Source organism: Canis lupus, chromosome 20, assembly GCF_011100685.1.
Source record: "Canis lupus familiaris isolate Mischka breed German Shepherd chromosome 20, alternate assembly UU_Cfam_GSD_1.0, whole genome shotgun sequence".
Classification (NCBI taxonomy): Eukaryota; Metazoa; Chordata; class Mammalia; order Carnivora; family Canidae; genus Canis; species Canis lupus.
Genome location: NC_049241.1, coordinates 41,740,555 through 41,759,776, shown reverse-complemented (window position 1 = coordinate 41,759,776; position 19,222 = coordinate 41,740,555). Strand labels below are relative to the sequence as shown.

General features: G+C 52.1%; 2 protein-coding genes across 4 annotated transcripts in view; both read right to left on the bottom strand.

Annotated features, from left to right (window-relative positions):
- Positions 1–9,742, bottom strand: part of CSPG5 (chondroitin sulfate proteoglycan 5) — a 28,857-nt gene extending 19,115 nt beyond the window's left edge. For all 3 annotated transcript variants that reach the window (XM_038566609.1, XM_038566608.1, XM_038566606.1), the window contains exons 1-4: positions 9,646–9,742; positions 7,954–9,067; positions 5,096–5,284; positions 3,209–3,284 (exon numbers count right to left, since the gene is read on the bottom strand). In XM_038566609.1, coding sequence (XP_038422537.1) covers positions 3,209–3,284; positions 5,096–5,284; positions 7,954–9,067; positions 9,646–9,742 — 1,476 coding nt within the window. The remainder of the gene's footprint in view (positions 1–3,208; positions 3,285–5,095; positions 5,285–7,953; positions 9,068–9,645) is intronic.
- Positions 9,743–15,773: 6,031 nt separating this feature from the next.
- Positions 15,774–19,222, bottom strand: part of SMARCC1 (SWI/SNF related, matrix associated, actin dependent regulator of chromatin subfamily c member 1) — a 171,992-nt gene continuing 168,543 nt past the window's right edge. Inside the window, exon 28 of the mRNA XM_038566605.1 lies at positions 15,774–18,197. Within this exon, the coding sequence (XP_038422533.1) occupies positions 18,094–18,197 (104 nt within the window). The 3' untranslated portion in view covers positions 15,774–18,093. The remainder of the gene's footprint in view (positions 18,198–19,222) is intronic.

The following is a 19,222-nucleotide window of genomic DNA, read 5'->3' as shown; positions in this document are numbered from 1 at the left end:
CTCTTCCAGAACTCAATCCTATTAAGCCTAAGGTTGCTGAATCCCTCAGTAGAAGGCCCATCTGCCTTTGATTTGCCAGAAGTGCCTCATCACAAGGGAGCTGGCCTTCCATCTGGCCTAAGTCCTGGGAACTGCTTGGTGTCCCCCCTTCTTGATATTCCGCCCCAGCCAAATGGGCATCCTTCATTCCAGGAGCCCCACTTGTCCAGACACAAATCCCTATCAGAAGGCGGAATGAAAGAAATAGAGCCTAAGGAGGAAGAAAGATTTCAAGGGGGTGGTGGGTGGGGAGGGGCAGGCAGAGAAGCACTAAGGGACACCATGGAGAAGTCCTAGTAATTAATGAACTGAAATGCTGGAAAGTCTGTCAAATCTTAGAAAGACAAAGTCATATCCAAGACATTCCTTTGACAGCACAGATGTGAGATCCAACAGGGGAGCTTTCAGTGTTTGCTCGTGGGTTTCAGGTGACTTTACTTAGGCTGTGCTTCCCACACACTAGCCATTCCTCCTGGAAGACTCGCAGGCCTCCACAGCTCGGGTGGAGGAGCACAGGCTTTCCCTTTTCTCCTGATGCTCCTTTCGGGGGCTGGCTCACCAGCTGCAGAACCCAGGTGAGGAGAGACACCAGGAGATTGCAGCAGTGGTGAGGCAGAGAGTGCCACCAGACCAGGCCCAGAGCAGCACCGTTTTTGGTTTGAAATCTTTTCAGAGTGTGGCTTGTAGAGATTACTGGAAATGGGTAGGGAAATGACCCACTCAATATCCTTTACTTGTGTAAAAGAAATAACCCCTCTATTAGGATAAGTAGAACTCTTCAAAATCTTTGGAGACATCTATATCACCAAGGACACTTCAGGGGTGAGGGGAAGGGGATGGGAGGGACTACATGAGCAGGCTTGACTTGGATGCCCTGCGGTTCCCCTCTCAGCTCATCTGGAGATTTCCTGGCTTCCAGCCTGCTGCTAGCATCACTTGTAAGCAGTCAATGTGGTGGCTGAAGCAACAAATAGGGCTTCACTTTAAAGTGGCAGTTGTCTTAACTGCCAATGCCCACAGATCTTGAATATGACCAGGTCCGACTTTTGGGCCAGATGCAGAGAATTAAGAGTCAAAGGTAGAAAATCCAGGAGGATACACCCTGTTGAACAGGGGAATCATTCCTCTCATACTCAGAGCTCCGGCAGAGAGGACAGGATGTCCCCTGAGGCACAAGTTGAGGGAAAGATGCCAGGTGGAGATGACCTGCAAGATCCAAGAGGTCCCAGAGACCACCAGAGCCTCATCTTCATCCTGCTCTTCACTGAGGGACGTTCTGAGTGCTACCCAGACAACCCCACAGCCCCAAGGCAGAGCCCACCATAGCTGCCCAGCCCTTGCTGCATTCTATTTTTAAGGCTTCGTATTCTGAACCCAAGGTCACTGGGAGCATTCATGGACAAATGCCATGCTTTCTACAAGAAGAATTGGAAACCTCTGTATTGGCTCATGCAACCAAGACCTCCAAGAGGAGCTATTTCCCTCCCCTCCCCTTTTGGGAAGAGGAAAGGTGTCTGTGTACACCTGGGAGACCAGGAAATGTACGCATCAGAAACTTTCCTAAGGACTCCTGCACTCTAGACAATGAATACCCTGACTGCGGGAACTGCTGTATAGATCTGACTTGCTGCCCCACACATACAATGGAACCAGAAGACCCCACAGAAGGCCATCATTTGCCAGTATTCCATAAATGGCGACTACATGCATACTACTTTGAGGGGCCGGATGAGGTAGGGGTGGAGTGTACAGAGATGAGGAAGATTCTTCCTGCCTTCAAGGTACTAATCTCATGGGGTGATTACCGTGTTTATCAATCTTGAGGTTTATAAGACATCTGGTGTCCTGGGTTATTAGATCCATCTTGAACTTACTAATATATTGGTGTAAAATCAAGTAAAATCATATCTGTTACTCTCCCCTTTGTACCAAAGACCTTACAAAATGATCCAAAATTAACCTCTTTCATTTCTTCTTTAAAGCCACCCCTTTGCTCCTCCTCCACCAGGCCAAGGTCTTCCCTGGGGTTTGGTGAACAAGGTCATATTTACTATTATTCTCTCTTTCCCCTCTTGGGGCTACACTGTCCCCATCTATAAAAGGAAAACAATGGTCTAGATCTGTGTTGTTTCACACAGTAGCATGAGCCACTTTTCAGAGAGATCCGCAGCTGCAGGTAGCTTGTGGCTGCTGGAGTGGACTGTGCAGACACAGGACATCTCTATCTCACGAACATTCCACTGGACAGTGCTAGCCTCGACTGTTGAGACCTCTATGAGCTCTGATGGTCTGTGCCCCATTATTCCAAAGAACTTCTTCAAAATTTTCTCTTATCATCACCGTGTCCATCTGAAGAGTCTGCGTTTAGCTCCCTTATCTGTGTATCAATGCATTTACCTTGTGGTATGGAGCCTGTGTCACATGACGAATTCTCAGGCTTGGATATAACTGGTTTTTGCTTTACTTATGGAATTTTCTCTGACAGTACCCAGTACTTTGGTTACTTTTGGTTAGTCTGGTCCAGATTACACACTAGAAGGCCAGGATCTTTAGAAACTGATCTATTGGGATCTTCTATTGAGTTTTAACTGATATTTATGAGCCCACCCTCCTAAGAACAGAATTTACTAGACTTACTATCGACCAGTGTTTTGTGCTCCCGTTATCTCTAACCTGCCCGTTTTTCAGTCCTCAGTGTAAAGGACACTGTTTTCCCAGCCATCCCAAAGAGCAACCACCATTCACTTCCATGACCACCAGGAAGTACCCTCATGATGAAAGCAGAGTCTTTCTTCTTGATACAGAAAGTAGAAAGACATGGAGAAAGACAAATCGGACTTCTACAGTCTAGATGAAGCTAAAAATCACAAGTCATCCTAGAAAAAGGTCTTCAGTACTACCTGTAACTCTGCTTGTCAAGGAAGTGAAGCACCATCCTGTCCCTAGTCCCATGTCACCACCCCAACTGGTCACTCTAAGCTGACCTCCAGAGCTTTGAGGAGAGGCTCCATGCTCTGAAACAGACTATAGGCCAGGGCAGGGGCGGGGATGTGCCTGTGGATAAGGGGGCATGTGAAGAAGATGAGTCACCTGACAGATAAGTTATCACAGAGAGCCAAGGTGCCAGCATAGTGGGAAGGAGATACAGAGAGTGTCGTAGTTTCCTTACGTTTGGGTGAGAGCCTTCGGCAATGGTGGAAAGGGAGAAGTTATCGTTGTGGAGCTCAGACGGGGTCCGGAATTTGCTGGTTAGGACATAAGAGAGCAGGGAAAAACGTGAGTGCAATGATCATAGCAAAACCTGATGAAAGCTTCCTGGGTCAAATGCTTATTTCATCAAGTGCCACAGAACGTAATAAGATGTGCCGTTATTTGATGCACCACAGAGAAAAAACTTCTACCATTTAAACCATGATCCAGTACTTTCTTATCACCAAGAATTTTTATCATATCCTAGAAGTCACTCGTTGAGACTTTAGATTAAGCACTGACAACGATATGAACATCTCTGGCCAGGATCGTGAATGCTAGGCAATTACAACTACATCACGACTGCCATCTGGCCAACAGTGATTATAAGAAGCCAGTGATTGTAAGACACAATCCAATTTCAGAGACGTTAATATGTGGTGGGGAAAATGTGCATCTTAGAGTCAGTAAACCACGGCAGTAGCTGGAGTGCATCGAGTACATGTAGCGTTCTCAGAGCGGTAACTGGGCTTGGGAAAGAAAGCAGGCATGCCTGGGGAAATGAGGCAGCTAGCATCAGGAGCTGTGGGGCTGCGGGGGCAGGGCTCTGGGCAAAACACACAACCTGCTGATGAAGGATGGCTGGGACCGAGGCCCCCTCTCTGGCCACCGCTCTTGTTTCTCCACTCCTCAGCAGCTATCCTGATGGGTGGTCAAACCCCCGCCCCCATCCCCCAGGTGCAGGCGTGAGGAACCAAGGGTCCTGGCTTCTGATCACATGCACAGATCTGGCCCTCGCTTCAGCACACAGTTACAATGGTGAGGCCCCCTTGGCCCCGGGGCGCTGAGCTGAAAGGTTCCAGGCGGCCACCAGCATCTGCACATGGCAGGGCTTGACCTGGCAGAGAAGCAACAGATGGCGTTTTGTCCTTTTCCCAGGACCCAGGGAAAGTCCTTCAGTTGCACTCTCTGGAGGGAGTCTCAGGTCAGCGGGGAGGGGAGTAAAGGGGTAACAGGTCAAAAGGGAGGTGGGGGCAGTTCTGCATAAATTGTCTCTTGGACCCCAAGGAAGCTGAACTGCAACCCCCTCCTTTTGTGACTCCTGTGAAGCTTCAGAACATTCCTTACTTTGCTCAGTGAGAGTGATTCTCTCACAGTGTGTAAGGTCACATCCAAGTGTTCAAGGCATGGACTTAAAGGTAAATGCGTGTGGATTCTCACATGCACACAGCAGTCACTCCTCTGCTAAGAGAGAAGCTGAAGTGAGACTCTATTCCCATCTGGCCCTTAAAGTCCACAGCAGAGGAAGTTGAGCCTGGGCCCCACCATCCCCTAAACTCAGGAGAGGTAGAGAGGACTTCCCTAGATTCCTTGCATTTCTGTCTGGACCAAGGGTTGAGAATCTTGGACCAGCAATGCCCTGGCGGACCCCTTCTCCGCAGCACTCAGTAAATCTGAGGAAGCTGGGGTTACTTCTTGTGATTTGTGAGCAAAATCCCCACAATAGCCGTGGCCACCAAACACCCAGAGGAAGCAGGTGCAGTCAGGTGGTGGAGGGCTGAGCACAGTACTTACACGGGGGACCACAGCCAGGAGGTCACTGGGTGCCTTTTCTTTAAGCACCCTCTATCCCGGGCTGGGAGGTGTTGGGAATGGAGCCATACAGCCACAGCGTGCCACAGGGGCTTGGCCTCTGCGACAGTGCCAGTGCGTTCTGTGCAGGAATGGATAAACTCGGGTGAGACTTTGGTATGAAAAACCCAACTAGGGATGCAGAGCAGGTGCCAGGAACCCTGGTGACAATATCCCTGGATCGGATGGAGGTGTGCAGCCATAGGGTCAGGGTGGGGCTGGCTGACCGACTCACTTGGTCCTACGCAGCTTGGTATTCTCTGTCTTGAGCAGATACAGCTTCTTGGCGAAGAACACTGTCATCATGAAGAGCAGGAGCAGCACGAGGGCGGCTGAGCCGACGGCCACGCACATCACCTGGAAGTCGGTGATGATGGACTCGCAGCGCATCCCCTTGTGCCAGATGTAGTCCTGTGTGTTACACCTGTGGCAGTGACAGAGTGAGACTGAGGTGACGGGTGGTAGCCACGGCCACGGCCAGGCACTGGTCCCTAAGCTCCCTGCTCACGTCAACAGTTCGTTTCTACAAGTGTCTAGAGGAACTATGATGTCACTGGTCTGTGCAGACCTCATGGTAGAGATTGTGTGCAACCATCCGATGCAGTGAGCAGGACAGCTCTGAGGCCCAGGATATAGATGAGATAACCAGGGAGCCGGGAAACAGAGTGAACTGGTCACTCACATGACTGTTAAGTGACCACAGAGGCTGGGAACTCTGGTTTTCTACCTCGCAGCCTCAAGGAGGACAATCACAGGATTCTCAGCTTCCCCTGCCCTTGGCTCTGGGTGAAAATACGACAATACGACCCTTGGCTACAAAAGGAGTCAACCCACTGCACACAGAAAAACCGATCTTGCTGTTCTGCAGTCCTGTCTAGCTCATGAGGCCACCCAGACACTGAAATAGAAGGAAGTGACAGACAAGGATGAACACAGAGATGGATGTGTGTTCTCCTCCTATCTCTGCGGCCCCCCAAATTCTGCCCCTAGAGCGTCCTGTCTTATTATCATGAGAGCTGTCGGTCGTGAAAGCACAGTGAGAATCAACCCTCTGGGTGGGTTTTAGTCCTTTTGTTGAGTGACTTTCTCTTGCCCTTGGGGACATTCCCAGGCTCCAACTCTTCCAATGACATTGCTGTTTCCATGGGAACCAGGCTGCTTCAAAGAGGAAAGATGTGGAAGGATACAGAGGCAGGCAAAGGAGGGAGGACATGAACCCCAGGGTGAATGACAGAGAAGAGAAAGGGGTCCAGAAAAGGGGAAATTATGCATCGGAGAACTAGCTACTCTGCACCCAGAATAGAGTGAGGAGACGTGACCAACGGGAAAGTCTTTCTTTTCCAACTGAGCCTCTGCAGTCATGAGAGGCTACCTGTTTGAAGTCAGGGTTGGGGGGGGGGTGAAGATACCGTTAACCCACTGTTCTAGAAGACTTCTGTTACGGCTCTGATCATTTCCCTGCAGTGGGTCAGAGTGACAGAGACAAAGGCATGCTGCAGTCTGCAACTGAGGGCTCGGCAGACTCCTGTGAGCAGAATGCAAAACAGTTTCCGAGCCACAGCCGAGCCTGGGGAGCCTGGGCGTACACAGCCGGAGGAGGAGTTTCTGGGAGGGAGGCGCGAGCATGATCCTGGGAGAGAAGGTGAGCAAAAGGAACTGGTGGGAGGACTCGTGGAAAAGCCCTTCTGACGCAGGACCCACCGGAGGATCCCTGGTCAGCACAGCCATGCAGCCTACTGAGGACAAGCTTACTTTTCTACTCAGGAGTCCTAAGGGCTCCAGGAGCTTCTGGGAACTTTTCTAGGTCTCCAGAGGCAGCAAGGGCTCTACATTTCATACGGCAATGGGAAGATTACTTGGAAGGTGAAAACTCAGGCCTCCAATAGGACGAAAGATACTGGTTTTGCAGAGATTTCAGCACTCCCAGGCTAAAATCATCACTACAGTCCCACTAACCAAAGCCTGTGGAGCAAAATCACAGGGTTTCCACAGATTTCTGGTAGCCCTTAACCAACTGGTAAGGTCTTGTTGCCACAATTTCTTGATGACAGTTCCTCCTTTCAGCAATAACTGGACCCCTCCAATCAGAACTGTGTGGACACAGCCTATATGATTGACCCTAATCATTTCACTATCGTTTATAGGAAAGAAAAAACTGGAAGTCAAGCTTTAATGCCAAAGGCATAACAGTCACGCTTTCTATATATTATTCTTCAATTGGAACATCAAGACCTAGAGAATCTGAATGCTTCACATTCCTCCAAAAAATCCAAGAAAAAGAAGTATCAGGAATGACACAGAGACACCCAGATTTCAGAAATGCTCCTCCTAGGACCAACAAACAAGTCCCAGAGGAATCTGGGGGTTCTACTACACTTCTAGGGCCTGTAAAGGAAGGAGACAAGCTAAAACTACGCAGATCACCCCTGACTTGTGATTCTTCCAGAGTAAGCCAGTGAACTCTCCAGCAGGTTAACTACCTTGCCATGAGGGCAGTGTGTAAGTACTCCTAATGAGGCATGGGATAGTAGGTTGCAGACAATGTCCTTAGGGACACTAAATTCTCTGGATCTTTAAAACATGCTGTGCTGGGGATCCCCAGGAGCACAAAAAATCAAGGTAGAAGGGAAAAAGCCCTCCCACTACACATGTCTCAGAGGGAGTGCTCAGCAGCCTTCTTTCCTCCAGAGTAGGTTTATAAGCCTACTCTTTGTGCAAGTGTAGCCAAAACTCTCCAACAAAACCCCTCAAGACAGTGAAGGTGGCTTTCCAAAATCCTTAGCTAAGTCCCTTCACTATTTCCTCCAAGCATGAATAAAGGACACATGCTTGGAGGAAATACAAAATCTTACTTCTGGGGAATCTCCCCTAGTGATGAGATCACAGGAAGTACATTTAAGAAGTAATTCCCCGTAGAAGATATCTGCATGAGCATCTCTTGACCTGGGAATCCCAGGATCCTCTTGGCCTGGGAACACACCATCTCTTGGAAGTTGGGCCCATCATGTCACTCTCTTTGTTGAGTTGGCCTCACATAACACTCTTTGGGAGTTCTTTTAGAAGCCCCTGTGCACCTTCCTGCCACATCCTTACCTGCAGAAGGCCCCTATGTTGTCCACCAGGTAGCACTGGCCGCCGTTGTGACAGTAACTTGGGAAGAGGTCGCACACGGATCGGCAGGAGCCGTTATGCCGCACAAAGCCGCTGCGGCACTCAGTGCCGTTCTCGCTCGGGGCCAGGTCCCTGCCCGGCTCTCCCGGACGGGGTCTGAGGGCGATGCTGCTGCCAGGGACCAACCCCAGAGTATGCTGTGGGGGGACAGCATGCCACCGACTGGTGGGCTGGCCAGGCCCTGGCCTCAGCCCAGGCTTCTCAGTGGGCGCCAGAAGGTCACTTTCATCTTCCAGGTCTCCACCTTCCGCTGCATCCTTGTCGTCATCCTCTTCCTCCTCCTCTTCCTCCAAGTCATCATAGAAGGATGTAGTGGGGTAGAAGTCAGATTCATCAAAGGGGGTGAAGTCATCGTATAAGTCAAGCAGGCTCCAGGAAGGGGTCTCTCCCCCAGTATCGGGGTGGTGCTCTGAGGTTCCTGGCGACACCGGGAAGCTCCCCAAGTCGGCGCCACGGCCCTCACCATCCAATCCTTCGAAGTAGTCGATGTCAATGATATCTGACGCCGGCCGGGGCTCCAGTGTGCCCTGAAAGGGGAACGTGGGCTCTGGCCCATGCGGGTCATGTGTGCTGCCTCCCAGGTTCAGCCAAACCTCCAAGGGGCTCTCCTTGGGGAGTTCGGGGCCTGGGCGTAGCTGGTCGCCAGGAGTGGGGGAGGGTGGTCCGCTGGCCTCTGTAGTCTCGGGGGTGGCGGGGGCCACCGATGCACGTCGGAGGGCCTCCTCCGGAGTCGGGAGCGTGGCCGGAAGGGCCTGGGTGTCGCCGCTGCCAGCCTCTACGGTCGCTCCGCCCAGGCCCGGGCTGTCAGCCTCCAGCCAGGCTGTGCCGGTCACGGCCGCGGACGCCTCCAGCGCCTCCTCTGGCCCGACCCCAGGCCCCACCACGGCCGGCTGGCCGCCAGGTGCAGTCCACGAGGTCTCCTCCTCCCCAGCAGCTGGCGGGCCAGCCTTCTCCCGCGTGCTGTTGGCACGTGGCTCCCACGCCAGGACGCTCCTCACCTGCTCTTCGGCCTCGACGGCGCTTCCGGCCTCCCGCGCTGCGGCGGAGAGAGGGGGCACCACGTCAGGGCCCCGCCCCAAGGCCACGCCCATCGTTAGGCCCCGCCCCTCCCCGGGGCGGGAACACCCTGCCCGGCAGGTCCCACTCAGGCCCCGCCCCCGGCAGGGCCCGCAGTGTCACCGGGCGGCCCCCACCTCCCGCCCAAGGCAGAGGTTTTACCCTCGGACTCCACCCCACCTCCAGACCCCGCCCCGAAGTCGCACCCTCAGGGCCCGCCCCGCCCCGGGCCCCGCCCCCAGCTCTCAGCCTCAGGGCCCCAGCACCTCCTGGTCCCGCCCCTTAGTCTCACCCTCAGGCCCCGCCCCCCCAGGCCCCTCCCCCAGCCGGCACCTCGGTCCGCACACCCTGGCGCGGCCCGGGCCCGCCCCCCACCTTTCGGCCTCCGCCAAGCACCCCAGCCCCTCGCGCGCCCCTTCCCCCGCCCCAGTCGCTGGCAGGGCGCTGCCCCGCCCCCTTGCCACAGCCCGCGAACTCCGCTTGTCCCCGAGGCCCGCGGGACCCTGGCCCAGGGGAGGCGCGAGAGCCGCTGGGGTCCCGGTCGCGGTCGGTACCTACCCGGCGCGGCCCCGGCGGCGAGGACCAGCGCGGCCCCCAGAAGCAGCAGCAGCGGCGGCGGCCCCCGGCCCGGGCCCCCGCCCCCGGCTCGGCCCATGGCGCGGCGCCCCGACCGCTGTCCGCGGTCTGCCCGGCTGGCTGCGCCCTCGGCTCGCCGGCCGCCGCGCCTCCCGCCCGCGCTGCGGCCGTCTCAGCCCCCGATGGGCAGCGCGAGAAGCCGCATGCCGCCGCCGCCGCCGCCGCCGTCCGCCGCTGTCCCCGGCGCGCCGCGCCTCCCCGCCTCCCGCGCCGCGGCGGCCGCTCAGCGCCGCCCCCACCCCGCCCGCCGCGCCCGCCCCGCCGCACGTAGCTCTGACGCTTGCCCCGCGCGGTCCGCCTGCCGGGGACAGACGGACCCCCGGCTCGGACGCCAGGACAAACGGACGTGAAGTAGCGTGGGTGCGGAGCACAGCGCCGTGCGGGGCGTTAGTCGACAGGTGCACGGGCGGGAGACCTGCGGGGCGGGGCGGGGCGGGGCGGGGCCCGCCCCCCACCTGCGAGGAACCCACCCGCCACGCGGCGAGCACGGAGGCGGGGGCCCAGACACCCGCAAGCTCGGGGCGGGGCTCGGCAGGGCCGCAGGGGGCGGAAGCCGAGCTCGCGCTGTGGAAATGAGCCGAGTCCGGGGCGCAAGGAGCCTCTCGATTTCTGCGCCAATGCCGTGTTCGGGGCGGGGAAGGGTCTCTGGGGGGTCTGCGGGTGCGCACGGGGGCGGGGCGGGCGCCGGCAGCGCCAGGCAACTGGGCGAAGCCGAGGGCCCAGGCCCTAATCGGATCAGACCTAATCCGTCCGCAGCCAAAGCCCAGACCCCGCGCAGCCAGGCCCTCCGCGACGCATCCCAGGGTCAGGGGGCCAGACCTCCCTGAGACTGCGGCTACCCCGCCTTTCTGCTCGCTTCCTTGGGACAGCCTGGCTCCTTCCTCCCACCCAGGATTCATCATCCCCATGTGTCCCAGGCTACCAAAGCTCAAGGTCCTGGGCAGACCCAAGCGGCCTAGATGGCAGCCTAGGGACGCGCGGGCTCCAGACCCTGGCGCTAGAGTAGTCTGCGGGCTGACCAAAGCTCACTGCTCAGCCAAGGACCCCTCATCCCCAGAGCCCTGCTTGGTCGGGGGTTGTGGCTAGTCACCTAGCTTATCGCCCAAGGCAACCATCCACATCTTGGTGTGTTATTGACCCAAATGATGACATTGGGGGTCACCACCTCAGATGTGACACCTACGGTATTTGAAAGGCACTCCCATTTCTGTCCCTAGGGAGCCAGCCACAAAGACAACCAAGTTGGGGAATCTATCTCCTCACGTCCTAGTGCATGTCTCTGGACGGGATTGCCTTGGTTCCAAGTGTGTTCCCACTGCAGCAGCAGCCTCTCAGGCAGGCTGCTGGTATTCCCTTCCTTGCCGGTCAGCCTGGCAAACTCCTTACGTCAGAAAGCTCAGTTCCTGTCACCTTTCCCCTCTGCAAAGTCTTCTCAGCCTGTCCCTGAAATTGAAAGCCCTCTACCTCCTTCTCCTAGTTTCCCTCTGGCCTGCAAGGCACATTATGCACAGGGCAGGCACAGGGGGGCCCCTGGAGGAAGGCCAGGAGCAGCATGAACGAATGGATGGCAACCAGGTACTCCGGAAACCTGCCTCTGTAGCTTCCTTCACAGAGGCTGACTTCTTGAGGCTCTTTCCATGGCTTCATGCTGCCTCTGGGGGACAGTAAATACCAGTTTGGAATACAACCTTCTCTGAGTAGAGGGCCGGGCTGGGCTTTGTACTTGCTGGTGGGCCACAGAGGCACTGTCCAGGCGCCTTCCAACCCCATCTCTGAGGTTTATCTCCATATTTTCTTTTCGAGCTGTGTACAAGTCTCTATGTGTTCCTTTGCTTCTCTGTGTCACCTTGATTCTTGGGTGGTGCTGGCTGTCAGAGTGGAGGATCTTGGTGCCTACTGCCTCCTTCCCCAGACCCGACTGGGAAAGAGGCCTCATGATGGGGCCTTGACGGCTGGGACAGGACTACTGCCATGATTTTCACAAGAAAGGTCTGAATGGGGCCCTTCTCCTATTTCTTTGTTAAAACTCCAGCTACTCTAGTTTGTTCCTCATTTTAATATCTTATTAAATATTTAAGTATTCTTTTAAATTCAATTAAAAAAATTTAAAGTAGGCTCCCACACCCAATATGGAGTCTGAATTCAGCACCTTGAGATCAAGAGTTGCATGGTCCACTCACTGAGACAGCCAGGCTGGCTGAAATTCAATTTTTGAATTATAACAAACATACGGTAGAAGGTAAAACATGAAATGTCACTTTCCTCAACGACCTTCTACCCTACCTTGGAGACAAATTCTTTCAACCATTTTCTTCATTTTGGGGTTTTAAATCAATGGTTGCCATTCACTTTCATTCTGATCCTCCCTAGACCTCACCAGCAGTTTAAGAACTGAGCACAGCACACCTGTGGAGTTTGGAGACACCTCCACGAGACAAATGGGAGAAGCTCCTCAGGCAATGGAGTGGGACAGGAAGAGCAGGATTCGGCATTAAATCTGCGTGACGCTGGAGTCAGTAACACGTCTCATTTATGAGAAAGTGGTAATCATAGTGTCCAGTGACAGTAGTCCTTTTTCTGGGCACAGAGGTTAGGGTAGGCTAAAAAGGGATCTAAGATGTAGGAACTGCAAAGTGAAAGAAAGGGAAATTAACTTGTCTAGAGCTTACACCCATGTTCCTCACATTTGAGTCTCGTGCATTTGAGCATCAGGGATGCTTTGTGAGGCAAGGGCTTCTACATGCCTTAGAGTTTCCTATTGGGTTTGGCAACCTGCCTCCAGTACCAAGGCAGGCACAAGGCCCATTGCCATGGCTACAGCCTGCCTCTTTGTGCATAGGAAGCCTCTAGCTTAACTAGGGGCTGCTGTCCAGGGCAGGGGCTGCTCCAGTTGCCATGGCTGGGGGCATACTTCAGTCTGGACAGGAAGCAGCATGTTTCTGGCTTTAAGTCCTCAGTAGTAACTAATTAACATTTTTGTGAATTTTTAGTTTTCCTAGTACTCTAATTTGTCCTGTTCTTCACAATCCTGCTATCTTACAACTTTGCGTATTTGCAAACTGACACTGACATCATGCTAATGATGTGGTAAGGCCGAAACTTGAGCTAAGATCTTGATTTCAAACCACTTCATTCTTGCTTCTTAATTTCAGAAGAGGAATCCAGATGCAGAGGTCAGGCCTCCCTTGGCAGAATGGAAGCCTTGTCTCTCTCCCCAGTCCCCACACCTGGGCATTTGAGTCAACGCCATGATTTCTTAACAGGCTACATACAACGTGGCAAGAATCTAGACTCATGTCCTAGGTCAGTCAGAAAGGGCCATCTAGTATGGCCTCTCCCCAGAGGGGATATGGACTATAGGGCAGTCAGCTCTGACCATTCTTGGTGATGGGCTACTGCTAGTGGACCTTCTTGTACCATTACTGGGAAGAGGGGAAGAGCCAAGAGTCAGGGGCCCGGAGTTATTTGTGCTGACAAACACCTCCCTGCTACATGAACTCTGCACTCTCCATTGCACAATTCCTCATCCTAGAAAACTGTCACAACCTAGAGGTGGCCATCTTGCCGGGGCATTGGGTCTGCTGCAAAATTGGAAAAGCCCCTGAATTTCATTATCCCAAAGCCAAGCCAGTTGGGAGAAAGCCACACAGCACAAGCCAGCACAGCCTCAGACATGGTGCAACTAGGCTTGTATGCAGGAGTCCTGCTGTCTCAGCAGGCAACCTCTCCAGGTGGTTCTCAGAAAACTCATTGGTACACACAATAAGCAGACCAGAACAAGGAATGCCAGTCAATCTGGATGACTGTGGGAAATCCAGTGTCCGAGCCAAGCCAACCACAGAAACCAGCCTGTGCAAAGGCGCTGTATTACCCTCCAATGGCACTGCTGCTCCAGGACCACCTGGTCGTGAGGGCACCTGAGGTGGTAGGTTGCCACAGGAGACTGGGAGGGATTTTCTTTCCAGTCTTGGTTGTGTTAAGGGATGCCTATTTTGTAAGTCTGCAAAAGCTGTACCTTAAGGGTCTGTAGTGGTAAGGTGGCTGCCAGAAGTGTCACCTGACTGCTCTCCATGGGTTTGGAAGGGTATAGAAAGGCCTCTGGGGAATAAAGGGAATAAAGCTGGTTTCAGTTCTTCAAGGCAGGCCAAGAGCAGGTAGAGGGGATCAGACAAGTCTCTCTCTCCTTGGGGTCCCATGAGTTGAAAAGGGCTGGGGGTTGAGTCACAGGACTCTCTCCCTTAGGCCCTACTGTCTCAGCTCTAATTCAGGGTCAAAGGTGTTTCCTAGTAAGAGAGGTGGCAGGCCTAAAAACAAGCCACAGGGAAGTCAAGTCCAGGGGGGGCTGTTCACAAGGAGATCCAACATTGAGGGTCCCAGGCTTCCATTCCATTCTGCAAGGTAACTTCCTTAGATGGAGGTAATCCATTCACAGGGGATCAAAGTGCTTTCACCTTGTTCTCAGTAAATCCTTCTTCAACAAGACCAACTGAAGTCAGCTATGCTCCAGGAGTGGTAGAACAGAAAGCAGGGGCTTTACAATAAAGACCACAGGCAGAGAGGTTTGCAGAATGAAATCTCTGGGGCTGGCACTGGGCATCCAGATAAAAGGATGCTCTGATTATTCAGATGAGGTTCTCCTGGAATGAAGGGGAACCCTCAGGTTACCACACCCAGAACAGAAATCACGTAAACACATCCAATTTGCAGACTATTTACATTACCCCCCAGAAAACTATTGATTACACCATTTCTTTTTCTTCATGAACACTTGGCACAATCTAAGATAATATTTATTAACTATGGTCTTGAATTCCCCCTCACTCCTCAAGAATGTAAGTGGCCTGGAGCATAAGGGTCTTGCTTACCTTATTCATAATTATGACTTCACTGCATGCAAGGTCCAATGCCTGGCATGTAATAGCCTCAAATGTTTACTGTATGAACGGTCAGGAACCATAGATCTTGCTCTACCACACAACGTTCCTAACTACTGGTTCTCAAAGGATGGTCCCCTGACTAGGTGCATCAGGGTCCCCCCTAGAAATCTATCAGAAATACAGAATTTAAGGGGTGCCTGAGTGGCTCAGTCGGTTAAGCCTCTGACTCTTGATTTTGGCTTAGGTCATATCTCAGGGTGATGAGATTGAGCCCACATGCAGCTCCATGCTCAACATGGAGCCTATCTGAGACTCTCTCCTGCTGCCCAACTCTCTCAAAAACCATACAACACAGTATTTCAGACTGAATACATTCTGAGGGTGGGGCTCAGCAACTTGGACATGAACAATCCTTTAGGTGACCCTGATCTGGACTGAGGTTGTAGAACTACTATCCTAGATCACATGTGGGGGAACCACTCCACAGTAAAGATCTGAGAACCTGTGAAAGACTGGCTGATTATACATGTCCTGTTATGCTTTGCAAAGAACTTGCACTCAAGTTTATAAACCAGTCTTTGGTCGGATTGGGTCAAGGGTTCACCTTCCTCACCCTTGGGAAGTACAGGAACTCTGGGAGACCCTGCCTGTCCCAGCACCCTTTACTAGAGCTCAGAAAACAAAGCACAACCCACCCAGCACACTTCTGTGAGGAGCCAAACGTTCACCTCTCTGCCCAGAATCCACTTCTTTTGCTTTGCTGGGATCATAAGCATCTTGAAAGCAATGGTTTCTTCCTGTTTTCTGCACAGGGTTTACACCTGTGGATGCTCAAAGGTTGTCCTTAAAATAAAGGTTTATAGAACCAACCAACCTCAAGGCCTGCCTCCAAATTGGGGCGGTCTATACTGCATCCTGCCAAACATTCTCTAGCCTGCCAAACAAAACTACCCATTCTTCTCTTGGGGGTGCCAGGATATTGGTCACACTCCCTTCTTCACTTTGGCCAAGGCACATTTAACTGTATGCTCCTAAGTATCATGAAGGTGGTCAGTCAGGAAGCCCTGAATCCCTGAACTCACTGCTGACTAGGACCAGATGTGGCTGAATATTTAGGCTCTTCAGAGGACACATGAAGAGACTGGTGTGTGAATGCAGAGAATGGGACTAGAATCCAGAAATGTTCCATTTATTCGATGAAAAAGAGGGAGATTAGGTCTTCTTGATCCAATTTCCTCCATCTCCCAAAACTCCCTCCCTTCGTTTCTCCAAAATAACAACACACTGAGAAACAGATTTGTACAAAAACCACGTATTATTCCCCCCACCCCCCCCAAATTGGGTGGCTGTATTACAGGAACGAAACCAGATCAAAGACATGAAAAGAAAAAGTCACCACTTATATTGAAACATAACAGTGTTAAGAATTCAGGTATTCTGTAGAATTGTTACCAGCATAGTAAAAATATTTCCACCTGGATCTTTTAAATTTGAAAGTGATCACGTTAAAGACCTGAGGTTACAAGGGACCACAGTATGAACCAGAATTCCATTTTCTTTCTAAGACCCCAGTGGAAAAGATAAGTATTTGGAATGCGTTTCCTTTGGGAAAGACTGGCAGGAAAGAGGGAAAACCCTGGCCATTGTCAAAAGGCACTGGGATCTTTCTGGAGGCAAATGCATTGGAACTAAACTCCAGCAGGAACAAGCTCATTTCCACTCCAAGAGTCCAGAACACACACACACACACACACACGGAACAAGGTCTCCTTGGCTCCAGTATTCTGATGGTGACCAGGGCCACCTGGGTAGAGGCAACACCTGAGGGTTTGAAAGGCAAATCTTAATTGTGGTTTTATTTATTTATTTTTTGCTTTCTGATACTAAGGAAAAAAGAACTGAGGTGTTTTACAAACACCTCCCTATACCCTCTCTTATGTAAAGCTTTACAGAATATATAGAAAAAGATATCCAAAAGGTGTTCCTTTGCATTCTAAATAATGAAACTGCCACTTGAAAATGTGATGTGAAGAGGCCAGGTACTTTGGAAATCAAGCTCCACCAAACACAGCCGTCCCCCATCCATGGAAGGATAGAGGGGACGGAGGAAGGACAAGAAGAGAAAACCAAGAATTCTCAAGTCATTCATCAGCAGGGGTAGAAATGAGCTCAAGTTAAGGCATTTTTGTGGCTCCTCATCTGGAATGGCATTCTGATCTCCCAGTCTGAGTACCCCAAAGTTCAAAGCATGATGCTCTGATTGCCAACTGAGTTCCTTGGTGCCCCCAGAATCTTCCTGATAACCTTGCGACAGATGGAATGTGAGATCTCAGGAAGGGAAGAGAGAAGGTACGAGAGGCCCTTGATCCTGCCCCACTTCTCCAATCCCATCCCAAACCTAAAGTACCGCTTCACTAAACCCCACTCACCCTGGACTGCAAGAGGTAGTTTGGGGACTTGAACCCCCAGCCAATCCTAACCAACTTCCATGAGCTAAAATGTTTAGCACTATCTACTCACTTTTTTTTTTTCCGTTTTAGAGTTTTTTTTTTTTTTTTTTTAAAGGCGGGGCAAAGAATGAATACAAAGCAGTGACTAGTGGACTAGACTCACTGGGTAGTCATTGCCATAGGCTCTTAAAATGTTCCTGGCTAGTCTAGGGAACAAAGGAATGCCTCCCCCAAGCCCCACTCCTAATCCAACGAAGCACCTGCATAGAAAGCCAGAATCGGTGGGCCTGGGGAAGGAGTGGGTCTGCTCTAATGCTTGTGCATACCCCTACCGGGGACTAAAGGGGCGTGTTCTGCCACACAGGGTGGAGGTCCTCACATTCCTCACCAGGAATAAAATCAGTGGGGTCCCGTCCCCATCTCTTTGAATTTTGGTGTGTCTATGTGGGGCAAAAGTCTCATGCAACTTCACCATCAGCACCAATCTTAGCTCAGATTAGCAGAAATAAGGTCACTTATAATGCCTTTAGGTTTGTCCCCTCTGGCTATTCCCTCTGCCCATCACCATTTTTTGGTTCCTATGAACTTAGGATGCTCCCATTTAAAGCAACAATGACAAAAGAAAAAAGAAAACATAATGATTATAAAGCATTATCCACATAAGCATAAGACAAAGCCAAAAACTGCAGGAGAGCAAAAACAATAGACATAAAATTCGAATGTTGATAGGACCTGCAGAGAAACTGTCAGTATACCCCACACCAGGATGGGGGGGGGGGGGGACGCAGGTTACCATTAGGATGACCAGGGCGCACTGTCACTGCAGGCTCCCCGCCTCCCGGCAGGCCGGCAGAGGACCTAACACAAGAGGTGTGGGAGCACGGAGAGGGGTTGGCAAGAGGAACAGGGAAATATGGGATGCGTGCTTGGGGCCGCGAGAAGAAAAATCCTAAAAGAAACCCAAGGAAGCTGAGGAACTCAAGTCTCATCATCTGCCCGGCAGCTGGCGGCGCTGGGTGTGGACGCTGTCCCCGTCTTCCAGGCTAGGGGGCCGCCGACGCTGGAGGGCCTGGAGCAGGAGGCGGAGGGACTCCATCTGCAGGCGGTGGTGGTGGTGGCGGCTGCTGCTGCTGCGGCGGAGGGGCATCTGCAAACACATCCAAGAGGGACTTGTCATTGCTGGAAACAAGGGCTTGGGAGAGAGCCCATTCAGAGAAAAGTGATATAGGAAGGCATTTTCTTTATGGCAGGCAATAAACGCAGCCTCTGAGGCACTGCCGCTACCGCGGGGGGCCATCCGGATCAGGTCCACGCGTACCTCCGGGTCTCGGCTCACATGCTGAGGTGTCTGAATCTGTCCCAACCTCCTTCGAGGCCCAGCCCTTCCAAGAATCACTCCAGACCTTTTCAGAACTTAATTATATTTTGATTTTATTGCATTTTAATGGTTCTAATTTTATTTCTTCAGTTAAATGATAAAGCTCCTTCCTGGGCAAGTTCTGTGTCTTCTTTCTCTCACAGTGCCTGGCCTAGGTGGGCACAAAACAGATTATCAATAACTTCTTGCGGATTAAGTGTCTCCACCAGGGTCAGAGAGCTTCACTCGAGGCAGCTGCTGACAAGCTGGACAGTCCTGGGAGGCCCCACAGCTCCTGAACTGCAGTCCTTGGATTTTTGGCCAAAACTAGGTCAGGTCCTGAAGGGAACAATTAGTATGAGTGTCTGGGGCTCTTTCCTATTTCCACTTTAGCTGCTTAATGTATAGAGGAACCCTAGAGATTATTTAATCCAGGGTTCTTTAAACCTTCTGATTTTGTCAGAAATGAAAACATATGAAACAATTTAAGTACGGCCTTGCTTACCAATCAGTTCACCCAACCTTCCCCCCAGGAGATTTCCATCCAACTACTAAAGCTCTTAAAAGCATTCTGAAGCCCACTGATCTAATCCCTTCCCTTTCCAGCGAAGGAATCTCAGGCTGGAAGAGGGGAACCACCTCACCCAATGAGGCCTACCTGGGATCTGAGAGCCAAGTCAGCGGCTCAGAATCCTGGAAACACTCATTTGTGGCAGGAAGTGGGGGAAGAGAGCACCTGAAACTCAAACCCTCTGTAGTCTCAAGGTGCTGCTCCAAGTGCCCTTCAGGATGAAATCCTGGACAGTGCTAAAGAC